Source organism: Diabrotica virgifera, chromosome 6 (assembly GCF_917563875.1).
Source record: "Diabrotica virgifera virgifera chromosome 6, PGI_DIABVI_V3a".
NCBI lineage: Eukaryota > Metazoa > Arthropoda > Insecta > Coleoptera > Chrysomelidae > Diabrotica > Diabrotica virgifera.
Window position 1 is genome coordinate 234,331,668 of NC_065448.1, and position 24,336 is coordinate 234,356,003.

Sequence of the window (24,336 nt, forward strand, 5' to 3'; positions counted from 1 at the left end):
TATGACATTGTTCCACAATGAAGGCAACGACCAAAGGAACGTGTTATTCCAAAAAAAAGTTTTTTCATTTTTTTAGGGTTATGGCACTATTGAAGTCGGGGTGCGAAGTATACGTTTTGGTCTACCTCTTATACTTTATTATTGATTTTATTGCAGAAAGTGCTTTTTTCGTTCCAACCCACTCTGAAAACGCAAAGAAATAAGATAAAAATATCAAATTGTTGGAAGGTTGTTTATTTAATTGATAAGATTTATATTCACTTTTTTATATAATAAACTGTATATTGGAGTCACTGAAGGTGGATATGAGCTATTACCTCGATTTCGTTTAACCTCCATCGATTTGCATAAAAATTGGTGAGTGGTTAGAGGATATCTTAAGAAACAAAGGTGACATGGTGCCAACTTGCGCTTTAACCCTGGGGGTGGATGCCATTCCTTCTCGGGTGAAAATTATTTTATTAAAAATAACCCCATAATTAGATAGGGGGACAGAGGCGTAGCTACCGCCGTGTCAGTCGTATCAATTATACGGGGCCCCCGACATTTAGGGGCCCCAACGCGTCATGTCCAAACAAAATTCCATTAAAAAAATTGAACAAAATATTCTGCAATTATTTCACAATTAAAACGCTTTGAAACAGTGTACATGTATTGTTGGTATATCGACATTTTCGTGTAATGGATTCATTATCATAAACTAATTTATGTACTGTATAGGTACCTATCTATTATCTGCCTCTTGTCGTTCTATAACAACAGAGATTTTTTGTATTCAAGCTACTTCTTATTGACTATTTACCGTTGGCTGTGTGAGACATTGTGTAATGTATGATGCGAAATTGTAATATATGTAATCGCATAACCTTTGATAAGTTAAAACATTGAAACACTGTGTATCGTTTGCGTATATTTTCGTGTAATATGTTCTTTATCTATAAATTGTATTTAGGTATATCTATTTGCCGGTCGCTCGCCGTTAAAGAACAGAGCTTCTTTGTTTTCGTTCCTTTTCAATGTCCACCCTTGGCTTGAAAAAACTGAATCTGTTTTTCAACTTTGGATTGTAAGAGTTTATTAGATTTATTATTATTATCTACATTTGAGTGTTATAGGCTTAACTTATTAGTTCTTAAGGTTGTATTATGTAATTTGCAATTTATTTAAAGTTTGCAACATACAGGGTGTTTCATTAATAATTGGAAATAATTTAACTGTAGATTCCTGGGCTCCAAAGGTACCTAATAAAACCTTCTAATAATAGGTAGTACCTAATAAAAGGTACTCTTGCTTTAAATCGGTAGGATACACCGTTTTCTAGAAATGTCGATTTAAAAATTTTGTGTTTTTTAATATGAGAAAAATTTTCAAAAAACTATGAAAACAAAAAACGAAAACTGGTATGTTTATTCCAGAGATGAATCGATTTCATCAATTGCGAATTTCTAGTACCGGTCATATGCGTCCATTTTGAGTAGGTCAACGGTTATTTTATCGCATTATTTTTTATGTCTTTAATTTTGAAACATTTTTGACATTAGATTATTAAATTATGAGGTATTCTAGTACTAAAAGTTACTCTTCTTTGGGTCGGTAAAACACACCAATTTTTTTTGAAAATTTTTTAAATTTTGATCAAATTTATAAAACCAAAAAATTTCAAATCGATTTATCTAGTAAAGGTTTATCCTACCGACTTAAAGTAAGAGTAGCTTTTAGTACTAGAATTCCACACAGTTTAATAATCTGGTATCAAAAATTGTTAAAAGTTAAAGACAATGTATAACAAAAAAGTTATGCGATAAAATAACCGTTGCCCTACCCAAGAGGACGCATATGACCGGTACTAGAAATTCACAATCTATGAAATAGATTCATCTCTGGAAGTAAATAGCCGTACCAGTTTTAGTTTCTCTAAATAGATGTGTTCTAGAGGTATTTCAAAAAAACTAAGTAAAAGGCACCATCTTCAAAGAGCTCCAGCTCCCTTAGGAAGCATTTCCGGAGTAGGTGATTTGTGTTAAACCTTAATATTTTGAGCTCAGGAATCTACAGGTATAATATTTCCAATTATTAATGAAACACCCTGTATTGTTTTGTTTTATTTTATTATCTTTTATTTTGTAATAATAATGACGACTTGTGTAATTTCAGTAAACTGTATTTGTTGTTATTTTTTCCTACTCTTTGTACCTAGGCTTTGTCTATAGAATTGTAAAATTTTCAGTGACAATAAATTATATTTCTATTCCATTCTATACACGCGTTTTTGCTGCTTTTATTAGACATTTTTTTAGCACTATCCCATACCAGTCGTGGAAAAGGGCCCCGCGACAAACTTTGATGGGAGGCTTCTGTGGGACTGGCTACGCCATTGTAGGGGGACAAATTCTAACCAAAATTTGTTATATAAAGTTATTAAAATAAGTCAAAACTTTTCGAGTTAATTAAGATCAAAAATTTTAATTTTTGTATGAAAATGCATGTTTTTAACCGATTTTTCGTAGATAATTAAAAAACTATAAATTTTAACAAAAAAGCTGTTATTAGCAAAATTGAAGCTAATAAAAAACTAAATAAACTTCTTACTAAAAAAACCTCTTAGTATTGACTAAAAGTGAGTTATAGGAATTGAATGCATATTTTTCTCGGCGAGTACCCAAATCTAAGTATTCAAGCTTAAATTACGGGAAAATGATGCATTTTATAACATAAACTTATTAAACATTTGTGAAAGTACTTATCTATCTATCTTTGTGAAAGAAATATCTATCAAATGAAATACCGAACAAGTTAATAGCAGTAAAATTTATGCTCCAAAATTTTTCAAACTTTATCTTCTAAAAATTTTTCCAAAATATCACCGTTTTTTTTAATAACTCCGTTAATTTTTAAGATATCAGGTTTACCTAAAAACGTTTTGAAAGGAAATTCCAAAGGCTATTAAAACGCGGTGAATTTAATCTTTTAAACCCCTTACTTTTTAAAAATCAAAGATTAAATGGCCACGGTTACATGGTTCTCGCAGCAAAATTTAAGTTTTAAACGTTTCTATCTCCGTTATTTTTCACCCTACAGAAATGGTAAAAATTTGGTTATTTACCATTTTTTACGTATATTGGGTATTTCTATAGTTTTATTGGGTAATTTTAAAAATTCTGATTTTTTAAATTATATCTTTTTTTCAAAAATACGCATTCTAAACCGGTGAAAATTGTTAAAATCATTACTTATGCTAATACAAAGAAATTTTTGTAAGGATTACTATAAATTTTAATTTTTGTTGAAATGGCATATGTTTTGTTTTTCACTTTTTCCTAAAAAAATTCGAAAGGGTTCTGTCAGTTTCATCATAACTTGCTTAATTTTGATGCTATTAACTTCTTCTGGAGCTCATTTGTTAGGTATTCTAAAGTACTTTGATAAGTGTTTAGCAGGTATATTTTATAAAATGTATTTTTCCATTATTTAAGATTGAATACTTAGATTTGATTAATCATCGAAAAAAATATATATTTAATTACCCATAACTCACTTTGAATTAACATTTGTTTAGTACTTTTAGTAAATAGTGTATTCAAATTTTTATTGTCTTCAATTTTGGTAAGAATAACTTTTTTGTAAAAGCTAATAGTTTTTGAGTTATACGTGAAAAATAGCTTTAAAACATGCATTTTTTACGAAAAAATTAAATCTTTTAATAACTCAAAAAGTATATATTTATGTTAATAACTTAATACAACAAATTTTGCTTAGAATTTGTCCCTCTATCGATTTATGGTATTATTTTTAATAAAATAATTTTCACCCAAAAAAGGGGTGGCATCCACCCCCAGGGTACAAGCGCAAGTTGGCATCATGTCACCTTTGTTCCTTGAGGTACCCTCTAACTACTCACCAATTTTCATGAAAATCGATGGAGGTTCAACGAAATCGGAGGTGACTGCACTAATATTTACTTATATTATTTCTGTTTTAAATATTTAAAAGCCTAAATGGCACTTTTCACTACCTAGATTTGGCTACGAACGAACACGTCCCCCAGCTAAAAAACGTCTCCAAAATTACATCCATTATTCATGTAAAGTAAAGAAGTCTCCCTGACTATCTACGATACCGGCCACATTTCTCGATGAATATTCTCACTGAAACTGAGACATCACTTATTTAAACTAATCCTTTCTACCCTCCTGAAATTTTAATTCCTGCTGAAAAATGCAACGAAGACAGAAGGCAGCTTCTAGATTTGGTCTTGTGATACATTGTCGATGTATGATTTAGATACGGGCCACTACTATTTCCTTTATCATGGTTTTTGAAGTTAAAATTGTATTCGTACTGGCGGTCTTAACGAAACAGAACATTATTATATGTAGAGAGTAATGTCATGGTAACAGTTGACCTTTCAAATTTGATAACCGCTTATCTTTATATAGGAAATATACTAGTTGTGATAAATTATTATACAATTTTTTTTACCCTCTCTCCTATGGTTAACTATATCATATGCCGGTCTGTTTTGTCGAACCCTTAGAGTTCTGATTTTGTAGCCTGCAGGGACCTTGGGAAATAGTCGCATGAATCTGAGCTTGTCTTATACATTCCTCCCAGATTATGAGACACGTCTACATCTCTGTCTCCTACATTGTGATATTTTATGGTACTTCCACATACTATAACAAATAAAATCGATAACTTGATATCTACATAAAATTGCTTTTCCAAGCCCTAGATGTTTACATAAGAGGGCTTGATACCGTTTATTAAGTTTTCTTTTAACGTGTAATGTGGTTTGCCTATCTTTTTCATACAAATATTTTAAGTTTTACATCAAGTACATTTTCATTTTAACAGATTATTTACCATAGTGGGAGCGACTGTTTTTATTGTTAATAATTTAACAAACTTTACAATGAATATCACAAAACCAGCAGGGAAATTTTAACTTCCTGTGGAACTGTCATTTCTGTCATGTCACCATTCAGAATTTCCGCTATCAAAGCCACTTGCTTCTACACAGCCATGATGTGAACAAGTCAAATTTAGCTCAATAATACCTCGAGCGTGAAACATTGGATATTTTAAACATCCATGTGTAAACTCACATCATTTTTATATGTTCCTATGTCGGATTAATTTTAAAGAGTTTTTACCCAAATATTTTTTACTTTGGTGGTTAGCATGTTCGATTCAAGTGAGTATAACCTATAACTTTTTAAAATCGTAGTCAAAATTTTAAATACTTTACATCATTTTACCAGGTTATACATATTTTAGGAAAACACTGATGATGATCGGTCAACCGATTGAAAACTAGTTCTGTTTGTTTTGTAATGTAGCCCTGTATAGGGATTTTAAGAAATATACCTTTTATAAAGGATTTTATGGTTTTTTTTTAATTTTTTTTATTATCCCGGTTTTTTATAGCGTTCTCCGCCTTCCGATTCGTAGTTTCAAGCTTTGTTGGTCGTTCCATTTGCCATCACGGTCAAGGTGCCCTTCGAACATTGCCTTCTGAATGCTGGCTAGCCAGGTGTGTTTCGACCCTTCGCTCTTCCTTCTTTCCCGTGGCATTCCTTTTAAAATTTGCTTTGGCAGCCTGGCGTTTTTCATCCTTTCTACATGACCATACTAGATAAATTGTCTCCTTTGGATTTTATCTATGATAATTGATTTGACTCCCATAATATGTCTGATTTGGTCATTTTGTATTCTTTCAAGCCTTGATTTTTTAGCTGATATTCTTCAGAAGTCCATTTCTAATGCAAATAGGCTTCTTTTCAGAGATTAAGTAAGTTATCATGTTTCGATCCATAGAGCACTATACTTTTAAAGATGGAGTTAAAAATGAGACGTTTTCTTTGGTTTGATAGTTCTTTTGGCCATAGCATCGGGATTAATCCAATCACCCTTTTTTCCTTCACGGACCTTTGCTCTATCTCTTTTTCAGTGCTCCCACTCCTGTTGATTGATGTTCCCAAATATAAATATATATTCCTCGCAGTTGAAAGGCCCCACTCTTCATATGTTTGAAATAACCTTCCCATCATTCTTCTTCTTATACTTGTTGTAAAGCTGTCGATCTGTTAATTCCGACGTTAAAGTATTTCTTGAGAGGTATCTCTCCATATTTTGGGTGGTCTCCCCGGTGGACGCTTGCCTGCTGGTTTTTCTTCTAGCGCAATTCTTGGTAGTCTGTGCTCCTCCATTCTTTTTACATGACTGAACCATTCTGTTCATCTTTGCCTGCCCAATCTGACTACATCTTGCGCTCCACATTGTTCCCTGACGATATTGTTTCGTATTCTATCTCTTGTTGTCTTCCCTGCTATTGCTCTTAGTTTTATTGGTGTCTTCTCTTGATTCAAAGTCATAGGTCATACCAGGTCTGATGCAAGTTTTATAAATTCTAACTTTGCTGTCAAACATCCGGACAAGACAGCGGCCTTGTTACTTTGTCCTCTTAGGTCTCTGGCTGGGTCTTGATAACTTGGTAACTCTATACCTAGATATTTGAACTGGTTTAGCTGTTCTATGGGTTTTTCCTCTACCACGAGCTTGTCTCTAATTGGGTCTTTCGCAATGGTAATGCATTTTCATCTCATCATGAATTCTAAATTTTCCTTGTCTTCTGCTTGCCACGACTTGGTAGTCCGCAAAATGTAAACAATGTTGTATCGTCGTCAAGATAGATCCCCATTAAAATCACCCATAATAATTACATATTCGTTATTTGGTCTCGCTTATTACATTCTGAAACTGTTCTTAGAAGTTTTCTCTTATGGTGGTATATATGTTGTTCTTAGATGCATAGATTGCTATCACATTCAGAGGTTTGTCATCCAGTTTAACTTTTACACTAACTATTCTTTATTCTTCAGAGAAATATTTACATTTGTGTACTTGGTTATAAAATTTTCGGAGTACTAAAGGGCGACTCCTTGTTTGGCTTTGGTTTATTTCTCAACACTACTGTAAATCATCATACTACTGTAAATCATCATTATTTTTTATTCGTCTTTGTAGTGCATATATGTCTATATTTTTCTCAACAAGCTCTTTTGCAATTTCTTGCTCTCCTGACTATAGAGTTTACGTTTCCAAGTACCGATTCGAAGAATATTTTTTCTCTATTGCCATAAGTTCGTTGTGATCTCTCTCACGTTGGTCGTCGTAATAAAATCATTTCTGTTCCGAGGTATAATCATGTTTCTATGAGCTTCATATATTTATAAGTATGGATCTATCCCTAATGTTGACCCCTCCTCCTTTATCCGAGATTGTGACCAACAACAGTTCTGTCAAGCTACTTGATTCACCTTCAAAACTGCAGCAGGAAGAATTCAGCGGTATCTTGTTAGCTCTGTTGCCAGGGGAGGTACAACGGCCTCCTTTATTCAGATTGACTTACCCAGGTTTCTTTTATGTATTTTGACCCGTAGAAAACGAATTTTTTGGGTAACACTTGGACCGGATGTCGATAAGATTGTTATAAACAAAGAACTTGAGGAATTACATAACAGCGATTTTTCGCAAAACAAAACGTTTTTTTGTATTTTTTGGATCATTCTAAGCAAAAAATGTTCTTACAAGTTGTTTCGTAGGATGCATAGTTTTCGAGATAAATGCGGTTGAACTTTCAAAATATCGAAAAATTGCAATTTTTGAACCCGAATAACTTTTGATTAAAAAATAAAATAGCAATTCTGCTTACCGCATTGGAAAGTTCAAGTCAAAATTTATTTATAAAAATTAATTTTTTTATTGTTAAACAAAGCTATAAACACATAGTGCTTGAGTGATATTTTCAATGCATTTCTCATTTAAAATCGAACGAGCAGTCGAGCCTACAAACAGGCAATTTCTACGTAGTTGCTTTAAAACGCATACATGGGGCACGGGAAACACTATTTGTTAACTTTGTTTGACAATTAGGAAATTAATTATTAGCAATATAAATAATCAAAATCTGTATAATTTGACTTGAACTTTCAAATGCGGTAAGCAGAATTGCTCTTTTATTTTTTAATCAAAAGTTATTGGGGTTCAAAAATTGCAATTTTTCGATTTTTAAAAGTTTAAACGCGTTTATCTCGAAAACTATGCATCCTACGAAAAAACTTGTAAGAACATTTTTCGCTTATAATGACTCAAAAAATACAAAAAATGTTTTGTTTTGCGCAAAACCGGTATTATGTAGTTCCTTAAATTCTTTGTTTATAACAATCTTATCGACATCCAGATCTACTGTTACCCAAAAATTCGTGTTCTACGGGTCAAAATACATAAAAAAAACCTTGGGTAAGTTTATCTGAATAAAGGAGGCTGTTGTACACTGTTAGGCGGCTGATGTTACAAAATAAAGAAAACATGGTAATTTATACTTTATTTAATTCTTGATTTAATCAATAATTTATAAATACCGTTTGTATTTCAAAAACGTCTAATTTTTACAAACACAGCGGTATTGACGAAATACTTTCAAAATAATTTAATATCCTACCTAAAATTAATAAGTATGTAGTAAAAAATAAAAATTAAAAAAAGAACTTAGTGTAGGGGACATTTTATTAACTTAATAATATCTTTCTAACTACGTATTGACTACGACTGAGCTACCCTGAGCTGCCTTGGGGCGACTGCGTATTTGAGTCGCCCGAGGATGGTTTCGGGGTTGTTGACGACGGTCTGCCGTAGAGGTAACTGGTCGGTCTGTAGGTGTCATTATAGGGGTCTCTGTTGTAGGTGTCTTTGCTTACGGGTCTATAACTGGGATATCTGTAAATAAATAAAAGACTATTAATATTGTTGTCTTATTATAAAAATAAAACTATAAAAAATATAATTACGCCAGTCAATGGTATAACATTTATAAAAACAGCGGAAGTATAAATATATTAATTTATATAGTTCTTACAATCCCTTTCTAAGTAAATCCAAATATTTTTGTCAGTTCTTTATAGAAATTCAAGTCAAATAAAAATTTATAACCCGCCTATGAACTGTTTCACAATACCTTGTTATATTCTTAGAAGAAATGCGTGTTGGAGGTAATTTTCCAAGCATTCTTCTTGTATTGTGTATAACTGCGTATTTGTCATAATCATATTCTAGAATTATGACAGAACCAGAAAGCAATCATTGGCCTATTCAAATGTCAAGTAAAAATCGTGAGTCGTGATTGGCTGCGACGAACGAAAAACCGAAGTGTAGTTCGACATCGATGGGAAGATTTAGATTGTATTGCAAAGAACGAGGAGTCTGAAAATAGTTTTTGACCGATAAGCATGTCAAAAAGTTAGATTCTAACCGGCATATTTTTGTTCCACAAAAGAATTTCCAAGTTAAATTTGGGATATATTAAAGTGCTTTTTGTGAAGATAATTAATGGTTTGATCATTTAATAGTGTAGCAGTTCTGTTGGTTAGTGAATTTTTGGTTTATACGCTTTTGTAAACTTATGGTATGGCGTATTTAGTCCTTTGTGAAGCCGGTGAGCTGTTATGAAACCTTTATAGCTGGTTATAATAATATTGGTTATGGTTACATGGTTATGGATTAAACCTAAGTTTCCTGGATTAGAAAACTAGAGGTAAATTAGCATTTTCCTGTTTGTTATGGTATAATACCTACATATCCACCATACCAGTGGAATTTTCCAGTCATCCGTCGAGTGACGTATGAGTGATCTGTCAAAACTTTCCGATGGTGAAGTAATGTTGTGACAGATGAATATTTTCAAAGTTTAAGGTATAGTGACTATTTTAATTAAAAATTTAGGTTCAAGGATTAAAGTAATTTTTTTTGATATATATAAATAATTTTTTTTATGAATTTAAAAATAAAAATATAACAAGTAAACTTTTGATTGGATCAGAAAGATATTTGCTTCCATCATTATAAAAATGATTGTTAAATCAAAATTGTGATTTAACCATATAAAAATTGAGACATAAATATTTTTGGAATGATATTTGACAAGTGACGTAACTGACAGTTGTTATTTTCAAGTTTCAGTAACAATAAACATTTTTCCTTTTTAATAATATAAATGCTATATTTTAAAATGTGTCAGATATCAAGTCAATAAACAATAAATTTGCTTATTTTTTGATGCACCATATCTATTTTATAGAAAGTAGATATATTTTAGTCACAGGTAAATATCGCCAATGTAACCTATAAAATCTAATGTTTGTTTTGTTGTTTGACAGGAAAAGTTTTCAATAAATATGTAATTTTATTTGTCCTGTTTATTTATAACTACCTATTAGCAAAATTTTAACCACACCTTTAAAAGTATTTTAGAGTATACATATTAAGAAAATATTGGATTGTATAAAAAGAAACTCCTGGTAAGGCGCCCTCAAACGAAATATATCCAGGATCATTTTTATGTAAACACCCTAGGATATCTGTGTAAGTACTCTTATCTCATTTGGTAATAGTAGTTGATACTCCCTAGTTCCTTAAACGAACCTATGACCTGCCACCGCACAACCATGAGCTGCCGCAGCAAGTAGCTTTTAGAAATATCCCCTAATTTTTCTCCAGACCCCTTTCTATTTAAGAAATAGTATTCATCCTACTAGAACTCTTCTTCCACCCCATTTCTAATTGTTACAATGGGAGCAAGAATAGGATATTACCTCCGAATTATATCCTACTGCATGGATTTTAATGAAATTTTGGGCCTAGCCTCTACTTATCTCCTAATTCAAAGTCTACCCTATGCCGATGTGTGCTTTTATCTTGGGGGTGGCTCCCACCCCTTCTCAGGGGTGGACAATTTTTTGGTAAGATAACCACGGAATTCGCTAAAGAACCTGATTCTAAGCAAAAACTGTTCTATATATTTTTTTGAAAACTCAATACTTTTTGAGTTATTCGTGGTTGAAAATTGGCAATTTTCATTGAAATGTAACACCTTTCCAACGGTTTTTTTCCAATACTTTAAAAAATATGCATCTAACTAAAAATAACTGTAAAAAACATTTTTGTAGGTTATAAAAAACAAAGACACACTTGCCTTCATAAATCTTCTAGTTATAATACAAAAAGAGATATGGTAGATGAAAAGAGTTTGTTTTTTTTTGCTACATGCTCAAATTGGTGTATTCAACTTGAAATAACAGAGAAACGGTCGATTTTATGTGTAGAATGCTACCAATACCTTTTGTAGCGCTTGAAAAGACCTTTAAAATGAGAAATACTAAAGGTAAATTACCTTTAAACTAAGCGAGGTATCTTGCTAACAAAATTGATAACTAATGTTTTTTAAGAAAAAATGAGAAGTAATTTTAACTTCCATTCACCAGAATGTAAATGCATCATTTTCCGTCTACAGTACCTTTTATTATAGTGTTATTTCTAGGTTTAAAAAGTTGGACGAGTTTAAAATGAATGGTTTTTGAAAAAAATAAGATCAAATTATAGAGCACATTTTTAAATTTTCTTAAAAATCTTACTTTTTTCCATCTAACTTGAAAATGATAACCGATACAGTAATGAAAAATAAAAACCAAATTTTAATCTAAAAAAACTCACATTTTTGTGTTATATCTTTTTTTCGTATCTCTTATCATTTTCGAGTTACATGGAAAAAAAGGAAGATTTTTAAGAAAATTTAAAAATGCGCTCTATAATTTGTCCAACTTTTTGAACATAGAAATAACACTATGATAAAAAGGAATTTAAAAGAAAAACGATGTATTTCAATTCTGATGGATGAGGGGTTAAATATACTTCTCATTTCTTCTGAAAATACATTAGTCTTCAATTTTTTTGCAGCATATCTCGCTTAGTTTGAACGTAATCGACATTTAATACTGCTCATTTTAAAGCCCTTTTCAGGCACTACAAAAGTTATTAGTACCATTATACACCTAAAATCGACCGTTTCTCTGTTATTTCAAGTTGAATACACCGATTTGAGCATGCACCAAAAAACAAACTATTCTCACCCACCATATCCCTTTTTGTATTATAACTAGAAGATTTATGAAGGAATGAATCTCTTTGTTTTTTTATAAGCTACAAAAATATTTGATGTAGTTGTTTTATTAGATGCATAGTTTTTAAGTTATTCGCAAAAATCCGTCCGAAGGGGTATCATTTTTCAATGAAAATGGCCAATTTTCAACAACGAATAACTCAGAAAGTATTGAGTTTTCAAAAAATAATTATAAAACAGTTTTTTCTTAGAATTAGATTCTTTAGCCTCTTCCGTGGCTATTTTATCCAAAAAAAAATTCACCCCCGAGAAGGGGTGAGAACCACCCCCAAGAAAAAAGCGCACATCGGCATAGAGTAGACTTTGTTTCTTGAGCTATTCCCTACTTACTATGAAAATATCAAGTAAATCGATGTAGTAGGATGGAATTCGGAGCCAAATACCCTCACTGAATGCCCTAAATTATAACATTAAGAATAATTCTCTAGTGTTAGAGCAAAAGGACTTAAGTCCATTTTTGGCCAAAATGAGTTATCTACATATTTGGTTGTAAATTGTGAAGAAGTTTGTTTTGGTAAAAAAGAATTAAGTCTATCTTAAAATATAAGCTTTTTATTAAGACTGGTTCAAAGAACATAAGTTACATCAGACTATTTTTGTTTGAGCAAACGAACATATCTAACTTAAATCCTTTGTGTTGTCCGATATAAACGACTTATGAAACTTAAGTCCTCTGTATCAATAGTCCACGCGTAGGTGCCGCTGTAAGTGTTTATGACATAAATCTTACTGATCGTGCTAAAACACTCACTTGTTGATTGATAAACGCTAAAAGTTTTCTTCTTCTTCTTCTGTTTCTTTTTATAAGAGAAAGTACTGGACTTACAGTTTAACTGTACATACTTGTGTTTCACGAGCAGCTTCCTGTTATATCTGGCATAAATCAATTGCTCACCGTGGTGCAAATGAGATTGTTTCTTGTCTTTTCAAAGAAATAATGAACATTCCACCTGAAGTCATTAAAATAACCTTTTACTCAGATACATGTGCAGGGCAGAATAAAAATTTCCACGTAGCTGCCATGTTCATGTCAGTCATGCAAATGAAAAGCTAAATAAATGAGATCAACCATAAATTTATGATCTCTGGGCATTTACACATGGAATGAGATGTCGACTATTCCCTTATTGAAAAACAGAAAAAAAATCGGGAATGAAAATTGCTCATCCTCATGATTGGGCTACTATCATTAGATGCACAAACAAAAAACGTCCATTTAAGGTCATTGAATTAACTTTAGATGACTTCTACGATTTTGCTGCTTTATTAAGGACAACGTTTGTAAAGAAGCAAAAACATGTTGATGGAGAGTTGTTCAAATTGCAGAAATGTAGTTGGCTGCAATACAGAAAAAAATATGCTACATAAAATATTTTATAAGAGTTCTCTGGAAGAGTCAGAAAATTTTAAGGAAATTCATTTTACTAGAAGAGGTCGACAAAGTGCAATAGAACTCAAGAAAAAGTATGATGGGTTAAAACCTATAACTCTTGAAAAACAGCAACATCTTCTAGATCTCTTACCGCTTGTACCAGAAGTATACAAATTATTTTATCAAGAACTGCCAACTAAGTATGAACGATAAGGACCCAGATTTATAGGAGTTTGTTTCTGATGACGAATAACTTCATCATAGTTATATTATAATATAAAAACTAAATATTACTGTTATTAAAATGTAAACTGTATATTTAATATGATTAAAATATCAGGTCAAAAAATCTTAAGTATTTTATTCTCTGATCCAAAGGAGTTAAGTCACATCAAACTTTATTATTTTACAATATTTCATATTAATATACTGTTATTAAAATGCAACCTTGTGTATTTAATATAATTAAAATATCTGGTCAAAAAAACTTAAGTATTTTATTCTCTGATCCAAAGGACTTAAGTCAGATCAAACTTTATTATTTACAATATTTCATATTAAACTATAATATGTATTGTAAATAAGCTATTTTTGAGCCATATGTGCTGACAAAATATTTAATAAGGATAAAAATAGATTTAGCATGTTTCATCAAATCTTTAAAAATTATTTCTGCAATATACCATTTACTGACTTAAGTCCTTTTACCCTAACGCTAGAGAATTATTGAGTTACATTTAAATACATCAAATAAAAATTGTGAAAAAATAAATATTTCTCTCCCATAAAAAAATATAGAAGTATTAAATTTATTGTCTGTATCATCTGTTCGCAAAAAAAAACAGGAAAGCCGTTGGACCTGACAATATAGGTACTGAAAGAGATGTTAAAGCGCATAAATAAGGAAAACATTGGAAGACCGGTCAAAGTTTTTAATGACGTTTACTCGATTGGTGATATCCCTGAAGATTGGTTAATACCTTGCTTCGGACCAACGTCCGAAAAACTTTAGAGATTATAGAATAATAAGCTTTATGAACCACACTTTAAAAATAATTTCTACGTATCATCCAGAGTAGAATCAGGGATAAATGTGAATAAGACCAGGAAGAAACACAATTTGGCTTCAGAAATGGACTGGGAACCCAGGACGCACTTTTGCACTTTATGTATTATTGCAGGAATGCCGAGAGCAAAGGAAAAACGTTGTTGCTGTGTTTATTGACTATGAAAAGGTCTTTGGTCGAGTGCAGCATCACAAATTAATTAAAACAATTAACATTAAAATTAACAATTTAAGGATAAAGAAGTTGATACTCAAGACGTATGAATTACATAAAAATTATACTGGCGTCAATGCATAAATGTAATAAAACAACAGAAAAATGTAAAATACAAAGAGGTGTCAGACAGGGTTGTACATTGTTCCCACTGTTGTTCAATTTGTATTCAGATATATTGTTTAAAGAAGCGCTGCATAAATTGAAATGGGGCGTGAAAGTTAATGTAATTCTGATAAACAAAATGACACTGACACATTGGGAAACGAGTTTGGTCTAAATATAAACTGTTCAAAATAAAATACATGGTGTTTAGCCGTTTGGCACATCAAGATTCACGGTTATATGTTGATGGTCATATGACTCAAAGAGTACCTATATAATTCAAAGACACCATTAATCGTTTGGGGGCCTTCGAAATGTCTTTGCACAGACGTACATTAAAAATACCAAGGACGGCTATGCTGACAAATGTGGCAGTCCATATGAGAGCAAATGCTACTCGAGAGCTGATTGATAACGTTAAATGTAGAAAGATGGCCTATGTATTTTGGACATGTACTAAGGGGAGGCCGATATAAAATTCTTCAACTTATTATGATAGGTAAAATCGAAGGAAGCAGAGGAATTGGTAGTAAGCTTGATTGAAGAATATCAGGGAGTGGACAAGAATAAAGAAAGCAGAACAACTATTTAGAAGAGCTCGAATCAGAGACAATTTTGCCATGCTAATCGCCAACATCACGGGGACTTGATATGTCACGTTAAGAAGAATACTCTCTTTCCTGGGTCTCAGATTTGTCGGCCTATCTGATCTTCTTTGTTCCAACCAACATTTTGTGGTAAAATTTTAGCTCAAACATACATTTAATTTTAAATTATACTTTACAAAACAGTTGTATTTTGAAAGTGATTTCCCATCTGGATTCAAAGTAGTTTCTTTTTCATACAAACAAAATATTTTTTCGACTATTTTCTTCTTCCTTTTTTTTCTTGTATGAAGGCTTTAAAACCTGTTTCTTCTTCAATATTAGCCTCCTAAATTGTTTAATTTATCGCACCATCTTTTTCTTGGTCTGCCAATACTTCTTCGTCCATTTGGTGACTTATCTCGTGCTATTCGTACTATCTTATCCTCTGTCATTCTACTAATGTGTTAGTTTCACTCCTGTTCCCGTTTTGTCACCCATCCATTTATGTCTTCTGCATTACATGATCTTCTTATGTTTTCGCTTCTCTTCCTATCCAACAGACTTTTCCCTGATATTCGTCGGAGTATTTTCATCTCTGTTGCTTCTAGTGGTCGTCTCGTTTTAGATGTGTCAGGTCTTGTCTCCGCCGTGTATGTTTATACAGGGTGTCCAGGAACTCTACCGACAAACGAAGACAGGAGATTCCTCAGATAATTTTAAGACAATTTAACCCAATTCACCTAGTCCGAAAATGCTTCTTAAGGGAGATAAAGCTCTTTGAAGATGGCGTCATGAAATTAGTTTTTCTTAAATACCTCCAGAACGCTTCTATTTAGAAAAACGAAAATTGGTATGCGTATTTACTTTTCAGAGATGAATCGCTTTCATCCATTGCAAATTTCTAGTACCGGTCATAGGCGTCCGTTTTGGGGAGAGCAACGGGTATTTTATCGCATAACTTTTTTGTCCTGAACTTTTATGCATTTTTGACACCGGATTATTAAATTCTGAGGTATTCTAGTACTAAAAGGTACTCTTGCTTTAAGGCGGTAGAACACACCGTTTTCTAGAAAAATCGATTTGAAGTTTTTCGTTTTTGGAATTTGAAAAAAAAATTGAAAGAACTTTTCAACAAAAAACGAAGTACTTTACCAACATAAAGTAAGAGTAACCTTTAGTACTCGAATACCTCGTAATTTAATAATCTAGTGTCAAAAATGCTCAAAAATTCAAGACAAAAAGTTATGCTATAAAATAACTGTTGACCTACCCAAAACGGACGCCTATGACCACTACTAGAAATTCGCAATTAATGAAATCGATTTATCTCTCGAATTTTTTTTTAAAACAAAAAGCGAAAAATTTTCAAATCGATTTTTCTAGAAAACAGTGTGTCTTACCGATTTAAAACAGGAGTACCTTTTAGTACTAGAATACTTTACAATTTAATAATAGAGTGTCAGAAATGCATAAAAGTTAAAGATAAAAAAGTTATGCGATAAAATAACCGTTGCCCTACCCAAAACGGACGCCTCTAATCGGTACTAGAAATTTGCAATGGATGTATTAGATTTATATCTTGAAGATAAATACGCGTACCAATTTTTGTTTTTCTAAATAGAAGCGTTCTGGAGTTATTTAAGAAAAACTAATTTCAAGACGCCATCTTCAAAGAGCTCTAGCTCCCTTAGGAAGCATTTTCGGACTAAGTGAATTGGGTTAAATTATCTTAAAATTATCTGAAGAATCTCCTGTCTTCGTTTGTCGGTAGTTTGTTGAGTTTCTAGACACCCTGTACAGGTGTAATTGCTGTTTTATAGATTCTTGCTTTTGTGTCTTGTCTTAGGTGTTTGTTCTTCCAGATTGTGTCATTAAGAGATCCCGCCGCTTTACTTGCTTTTAAGCTTTGTTGTCGTACTTCTCTTCGGGGTCCGGACAAATAATCCCCGGACAAATAATCCCGGACAAAAAATCCCCACAAATTATTCCTGGACAAAAAATCCCGGGACAAAAAATCCCCGGACAAATAATCCCTGGACAAAAAATCCCCACAAAAAATCCGGGACAAATAATCCCCACAAATTTTTTGGACAAAATATCCCCACAAAAAATCCCGGGCAAAAAATCCCCAGGCAATATTTGCTGCCGAATAATTTCTCTAAAACTTTTCCCGAATTTTAACAAATTTCGAATTCCAACTCCATGCTGAAAACTTCAAATTTTACATGACAAAAGAGTCTGAGTTTTTTCAAAAATCGTGGAAGATATGGGGAATGAGCTAAGGCCCCGTTTTCATGACAGGCGCTTAACGCGAGTTTTGATAACGCCCGATTATAACTGCATACATTTTATTGAAGACCGTTCACATGCTAACGCGCGTTTTAGTTTATTACGACGCGCGTTGGCATGTGAACGGTCTCAAGTAAAATGTATGTAGTTGTAATCGCGTGTTATCAAAATGCGCTTTAAGCGCCTATTATGATAACGGGGCCTTAGCTCATTCCCCATATCTTCACGGTTTTTGAAAAAACTCACACTCTTTTGTCTTGTAAAATTTAAAGTTTTCAGCATGGAATTGGAATTCGAAATTTGTTAAAATTTCAGGAAAACTTTTAGAGAACTATTCGGCAGCAAATATTTCTTGGGGATTTTTTGCCCGGGATTTTTTGTGGGGATATTTTGTCCAAAAAATTTGTGGGGATTATTTGTCCGGGATTTTTTGTGGGGATTTTTTGTCCAGGGATTTTTTGTCCAGGGATAATTTGTGGGGATTTTTTGTCCGGGATTATTTTCTGTGGATTATTTGTCCTAGCTTCCCTCTTCAACATCTCCGTAACTGGTTATATCGAACTAATAATACAATAGTGTCGTAACTCAAAATGTTTCGAATCTGACACAACACTATATTCAGACGTAAAATTCAATTACCTACAAATCAATAAAACCGTCGTTTTAATAGTGCAAAAATGAATAAGAGATAACGCCATAAGACGTTATTCATGACTGACCGACTGTCGTTATCGCCCTCACAATATTGCGCCATTTTTAGTTGCGCCCACCAGTGATCGGGAACGTACGTGTTGCTTTGCTTATCATTTTGAGTTTCCACGTTATTTCTGAATCAGGTATGTAATTTGCATATCTATATTTTGAGTTATTGCATTCTTGTTGATTTGAACCTAACCATAACATTGTTGTTTTTCTACTTATTACACTATTACTGATTTACATAAGCACGTTTTAAAATAATATTTTTACTAACGACACTATTATTGGTTCAGTTCATTATTTTTGACATGCTACACTATTGTTGAATCATAATTTTAAACCATTTTTTGTTGTTTGTAAAACATTTTATTAATTAATATCTAGTTTTCAGTCAACATATAGGAATAACGCATTTAAAATTTGCAGCAATGTTATTAAAAAAGCTTACTAAATACTAACTATTTTATAAATTTAGAGTTACCACACTCTTCGTGACATTCTTGTTCATTTCGTCAATTACCTATGTTAATAATTACTTAATTCATTTTTAAGGGGGCGATTAATAGCAACAAGTGATCGTGGGCGATTACTTGTTGCTATGGCAATAAATGTTGAGGATCGCGAGCAGGAAAACACTTCACCGTTGTTATTCCCACTGGTGAGGACAAATAATGAACCTGGTGCCCAGATAGAGACAGTGACGTTACGAAAGTATAACCGGCACCTATACCTTCACCATTTACGAGTCATCAATGTACTTCAAAAAATTGACGTAAACAGTGACTCCAACAGAGAATCCAACCAAAGGCAATATCACATTTCACCGGTGCACTCAGACCAGAGCGACTTTGATTCCGATGATTCCGACTGAGATCCGCATTTCGTTCTTGTTGTGCAAAGGAAAACCTATAGTTTGTTTCGATGTCGAACAGTAAAACCATCAAGTAGCTCTTCCTCAAGAGCTCTTCTCCAAGAAGCTCTTCATCGAGTAGCTCTTCTACTAGTAGCCCTTGTAAAACGCCGAAAACACGTCAAATTACGCGGGAAACATGGCAAACAACATACTGTGGAACCGGAGATCTATAAAGGTGTCAAACATTTTATAAACGCTATACCACGCGTCGAATTACATCGCTTTAGAGCTCAGACGTCACGGGAATATATCCAGTCTGACAAGTCTAGCTGATTTATATCGAGACTACAAAGATAAATGTAGAGAAGAAAACTTCAAATCATTTGCGTCTGCAACTACTTTTAATCGCATTTTTACTAAAGATTTTAACATCTCCCTCCATACACCAAAAAAGATCAATGTGATCTTTGTGAAAATTTCAAAAATGCTAAAGAGGATGAAAAAAACAGTATTGTTGTGACGTACGAAAATCACTTGAAAGAAAAAGAACCGTCCAGAAAGGAGAAAGGAAAGGACAAAAATGCTAATATAGATTTAACAATATTCGCCCTATATGACTTGCAAGCTATGCTGCCAGTACCAAAAGGATAAGTTTCACTATTTTTTTTATAACAGTAGAATTAACTGTTTTAATTTTACAATGAGCGACAAATAGTCCGCAAAATTTCCCACAAACTGACGTAAACCGCAGAAAAAAATTAGTAAATCAAATTGTAGTAACACAAAATATTTCATAAATAATATCATAACTAAAAATAATATTTCATTTCGGACATTTTGCTTAGAACACTACCGTTTTAACTCAAAATTATTAAATAACTTCACTGACAGTATTTTTATTTAACTAAGAGTACAAAGAAACTCCCTTTAATATTAATTAGAAACACGTTATGCATTAATTTTTTGTTTACCTGCAATAGGAAATGAGTAATGAGTTTTTCGTTGATTCTGAAAAATCGTCTTTTTTGGGTTACGACACTATTGTATTATTAGTGCGATATCTATTCCCAGCTATGGGAATGGGAACCTTGCTTCCTGCTTTATTATTTTCCCGTCAATTTCGATTTTACATCGTAATGGGTATTTAGATGTTGTCATACATTTGGTTTTTTCTGCTGATATTATTATATTGTATTTCTTGGCTATTGTATTGAAGATAAATGTTAATCTTTGGAGATCGTCTTCTGTCTCGGCGATTAATGCGGCGTCGTCTGCATAACATAATATTTAGATTTCTTTGTTCCCCATTTATTATTTTCCTAACCAGAAAACCCGATTATTTTTGTTACCAGAAAATATAAACGAACGCCAACATATTTACTTTAAATCATTAACATTGTCGTAGTCACTGGACTAATAAATTCTCTGCTAATGTTATCATTTTCCGGTCATTATAATATGACGATGTATTTTTTACGTACTGATTAACATGGAGCCTATTGTTCGGGGCGTTATTATTTTTTTATTGCTTTGCTGTCTTTTTGGAATGTTGTAGTGTTCGAATAAAATATTGAATGTGTTGTTCTATTATTGGTGGACTAATTACTACGTTTTTATCTCTATTTTATAACGAGTGGCGATAGAGTATGAAATAATTGATTACCATAAAAATTCACTGACCGTGTGCCGACATCATTGTTAAAAAGTTTTGTGTCACACTATTGACTTTTGGTTTGATTTGTTGAGTTATTGCGATGAGCTGGCGCTACATAGAAATGAAAATAATTGTATGAATATGCTGCTTATTCTATGGAAAATAGCTATATGTACGAAAGAGAAATACCAATAGTTATAAACATATTTTATCAGCCAGACCTATTTAAAATTTTAGGGCTTTTCATTCACAGTCATTTGTTTCGATCTTCTGTCATATGTCGTATAATCCGTGTATATTAATATTATACACAGATTATACAACATTTGACAGAAGCTCGAAACAAATGACAATCGATGAAAAGCCCTATAACACCATCTCGAAATGAAGCTGAAATCATTATTAATAATTAATCTAAAAAACAACAAGTACACAAACACCTCAAAAACATATGAAAAATGGAAAAGATACCAATAGCATGGAATAAACGGTACTATTATCATCATCATCATTCATCATTCATCATTCTCTTTGCCTTATCCCTATGCGGGGTCGGCTTCCCTAATTGCATTTCTCCATACAATTCTATCTTGAGTCATATTAATATTAATCCCATTTACCAACATGTCCTGCCTAATCGTCTCCCCCCACGTCTTCTTTGGTCTTCCGCTCCTACTCCTTCCAGGAATCTGCACTTCAGCTATTCTTCGTATTGGGTGATTAGCGTCTCGACGTTGAACATGACCAAACCCTATGCTCTCTCATTTTGGCATCAATTGGTGCCACACCTAGACTTCCCCTAATATACCCATTTTTGATTTTATCCTTTTTTGTCACTCCACTCATCCATCTAAGCATTCTCATTTCCGCCACATGCATTCATTGTTCCTCTTTCTTTTTCACTGCCCAACATTCAGTTCCGTACATCATAGCCGGTCTTATGGCTGTTTTCCTGTCACACTGCATACCACTCGCTTCATTCCACTTCATCCATCCAGCCCTAATTCTACTGCATGCATCTCCATCTATTTCTCCATTACACTCTAATACCGATCCCAGGTACATAAAACTATTGCTTTTGACAATCAGTTCACCATCCAAAGATACCATGTTATTTGTAGTAACTCCATCTTTAAATGAACATTGCAAATACATTGACACCTGTCCTAACACTGGTCGTTACTCCCTCATACATATCCCTCACAATCTTTAGATATTCACCAGGGACTCATTGTTTATTGAGTGCCCACCACAGAATCTCTCGAGGAACACTATCATATGCTTTCTCAGGATCAATGAATACCATATGAGCGTTTGTTTCTTGACTCCTCTATTTTTCCATCAACTGCCTTATAATGAAAATTGCATCTGTCCTGCCCTGCATAAAGCTAAACTGATTCTCGAATATTTCGGTCTCCACGTATCCGTCTATCAATTACTCTTTCCCATATTTTCATGGTGTGGCTAAGCAGTTTTAGAGCCCTGTAGTTTGTACATTATTGTATATCTCCCTTGTTTTTGTAGACAGGTACTAGTATACTGCGTCTCCATTCATCTGGCATTTGTCCAACTTCCATAATTCTATTAAATAAACCTGCTAGCCACCTTGTTCCTGTCTCTCCCAATGCTCTCCATACTTCCCCAGGGATATCATCTGGTCCTACCGCTTTTCCTTCCTTTATTTTTTGAAGCGCTTGAGCCACTTCCTCGTTTGTTATTTTGGTCCATTGACAATGTCCATTTGGTCTGCTTGACCATTTCTGCTACTGTCTCCGTTGACTCTACAGGCTGTCTGTCAAATTCCTTATTTAATAAGCTGTCAAAGTACTTTCTCCATCTCTTTTTGACATCCTTTTCGTGAACTAGTATTTTATTATTTTCATCTCGGATACATCTAATCTGATTAAAATCTTTTGCTTTCTTTGCTCTCTGTTTGGCTATTTAATATATCTTCGTTTCGCCTTCCCTGGTATCAAGTTGAGCATATAGGCTTGAATACGCTTCTGATTTGGCTTTCGCTGCTGCTACTTTCGCTTCCTTTTTCGCCACCATATAGTTTTGAAAATCTGTGTCGGATCTGGTTTCTTGCCACTTTTTATATAATGTTCGCTTCTCTTTTATTTTTCCCTGTACTTTGTTTGACCACCACCAAGTCTCTTTATCCTCAAACTTTTTCCTGACGTTGTCCAAAGTATTTCAATAGCAGTCTCTCTAAAAATGTTGGTCATTTTTCTCCAAATTGTGTTAGGGTTTCCTTTTATGTTCCAACATATTTTGTCTACTATTCTTTTCCTGAGTAGACCTTGTTTCTCATCTTTTAGCATCCACCATTTGATTTTTGTAGTCTTCTCCGATATTTTTGTTTAGTTTCGCTTTTTACTTCGATGTTCAGAACAAGCAGCTTATGTTGTTGGCTGACTGTCTCACTAACTATTACCTTGCAGTCCTTGCATTCACGTATGTCTTCTTTCCTTATCATGAAGTAGTCTATTTGGGATTGATGTTGTCCACTTTTGTAGGTAATAAGTTGAGTTTCTCTCTTTTTAAAGAATGTGTTAACAATCGCCATATCCAATGCTGTTGCTAATTCAAGCATGTCATCTCCAGCTTCATGTTTATTTCCAAAGCCTAATTCCCCATGTATTGTTTCATATCCTGTCTTTGCTTGGCCCATATGTGCATTGAAATCACCTCCTATTATAACTTTATCTTCTGCTGGAATATCACTCAGTACGTCTCCTAATTGGTCATAGAAAGCTCTTCTTTCATTCTCACCCAGACCTCTTTGAGGAGCATACACACTATGTACATACACGGTACTATGTACTCTCTTTAAAAAAAGGAGGAAAAGCGTAATATTAGAATTGTAGTGGTATGGTATTATTAAATTCATTCGACGAGTCGTAGAAGAAGAAAGAAGAAGAATTTATAGTCTATCTCCACCTTTGATAAATCTATGGACAATTATGCTTCTCAGTTTCTGTCAGTTGTCATTTAAGTGTTGTTTATCCCATGTTTTTTTTTACGCTTTTCCCTTTAGAGATTTTTTAAATGCTTTTAAATTGTAAAAAGACGTAGCTGTATACTTTAGGGCACAACCATAAAACAGCTTGTTTAAGTCATAATATGTATTATATACGCTGTTATTTATTACACTAGAAATTGTCATTAGAGTCTTTGATGGAGTACGCTTAGAAAGCAAAATTAATGAGTTCAAAAAACATGTTCATCACCTCGTTATTTATAAATTCACGTTATAAATTCAGATTCACGTAGTGTGCTACAAAACAGCCACAGCATGAGATGAGATCGGAAAAAAGTCACACACGAATTTCACTTTCGACAGCGAAACATTTGCATTTAGGCCAACACAGTCACCGTGTCGCGGCGGGGGAGGGTGGGGCGGAAGGGGCTGGTCTATTACGAAATTTAAAATTAGGTACTCAACACGCCGCGAAAAATGTTTTTGGCTGTCGTCGGTCGA

General features: G+C 33.2%; 1 protein-coding gene across 2 annotated transcripts in view; it reads right to left on the reverse strand.

Moving 5' to 3' along the window:
- Window positions 1-8,371: 8,371 nt before the first annotated feature.
- The window catches only part of LOC126887310 (uncharacterized), a 137,546-nt gene continuing 121,581 nt past the window's right edge, over window positions 8,372-24,336 (reverse strand). For both annotated transcript variants that reach the window (XM_050654741.1, XM_050654740.1), the window contains exon 4: window positions 8,372-8,778. In XM_050654741.1, the coding sequence (XP_050510698.1) occupies window positions 8,616-8,778 (163 nt within the window). In that variant the 3' untranslated portion in view covers window positions 8,372-8,615. The remainder of the gene's footprint in view (window positions 8,779-24,336) is intronic.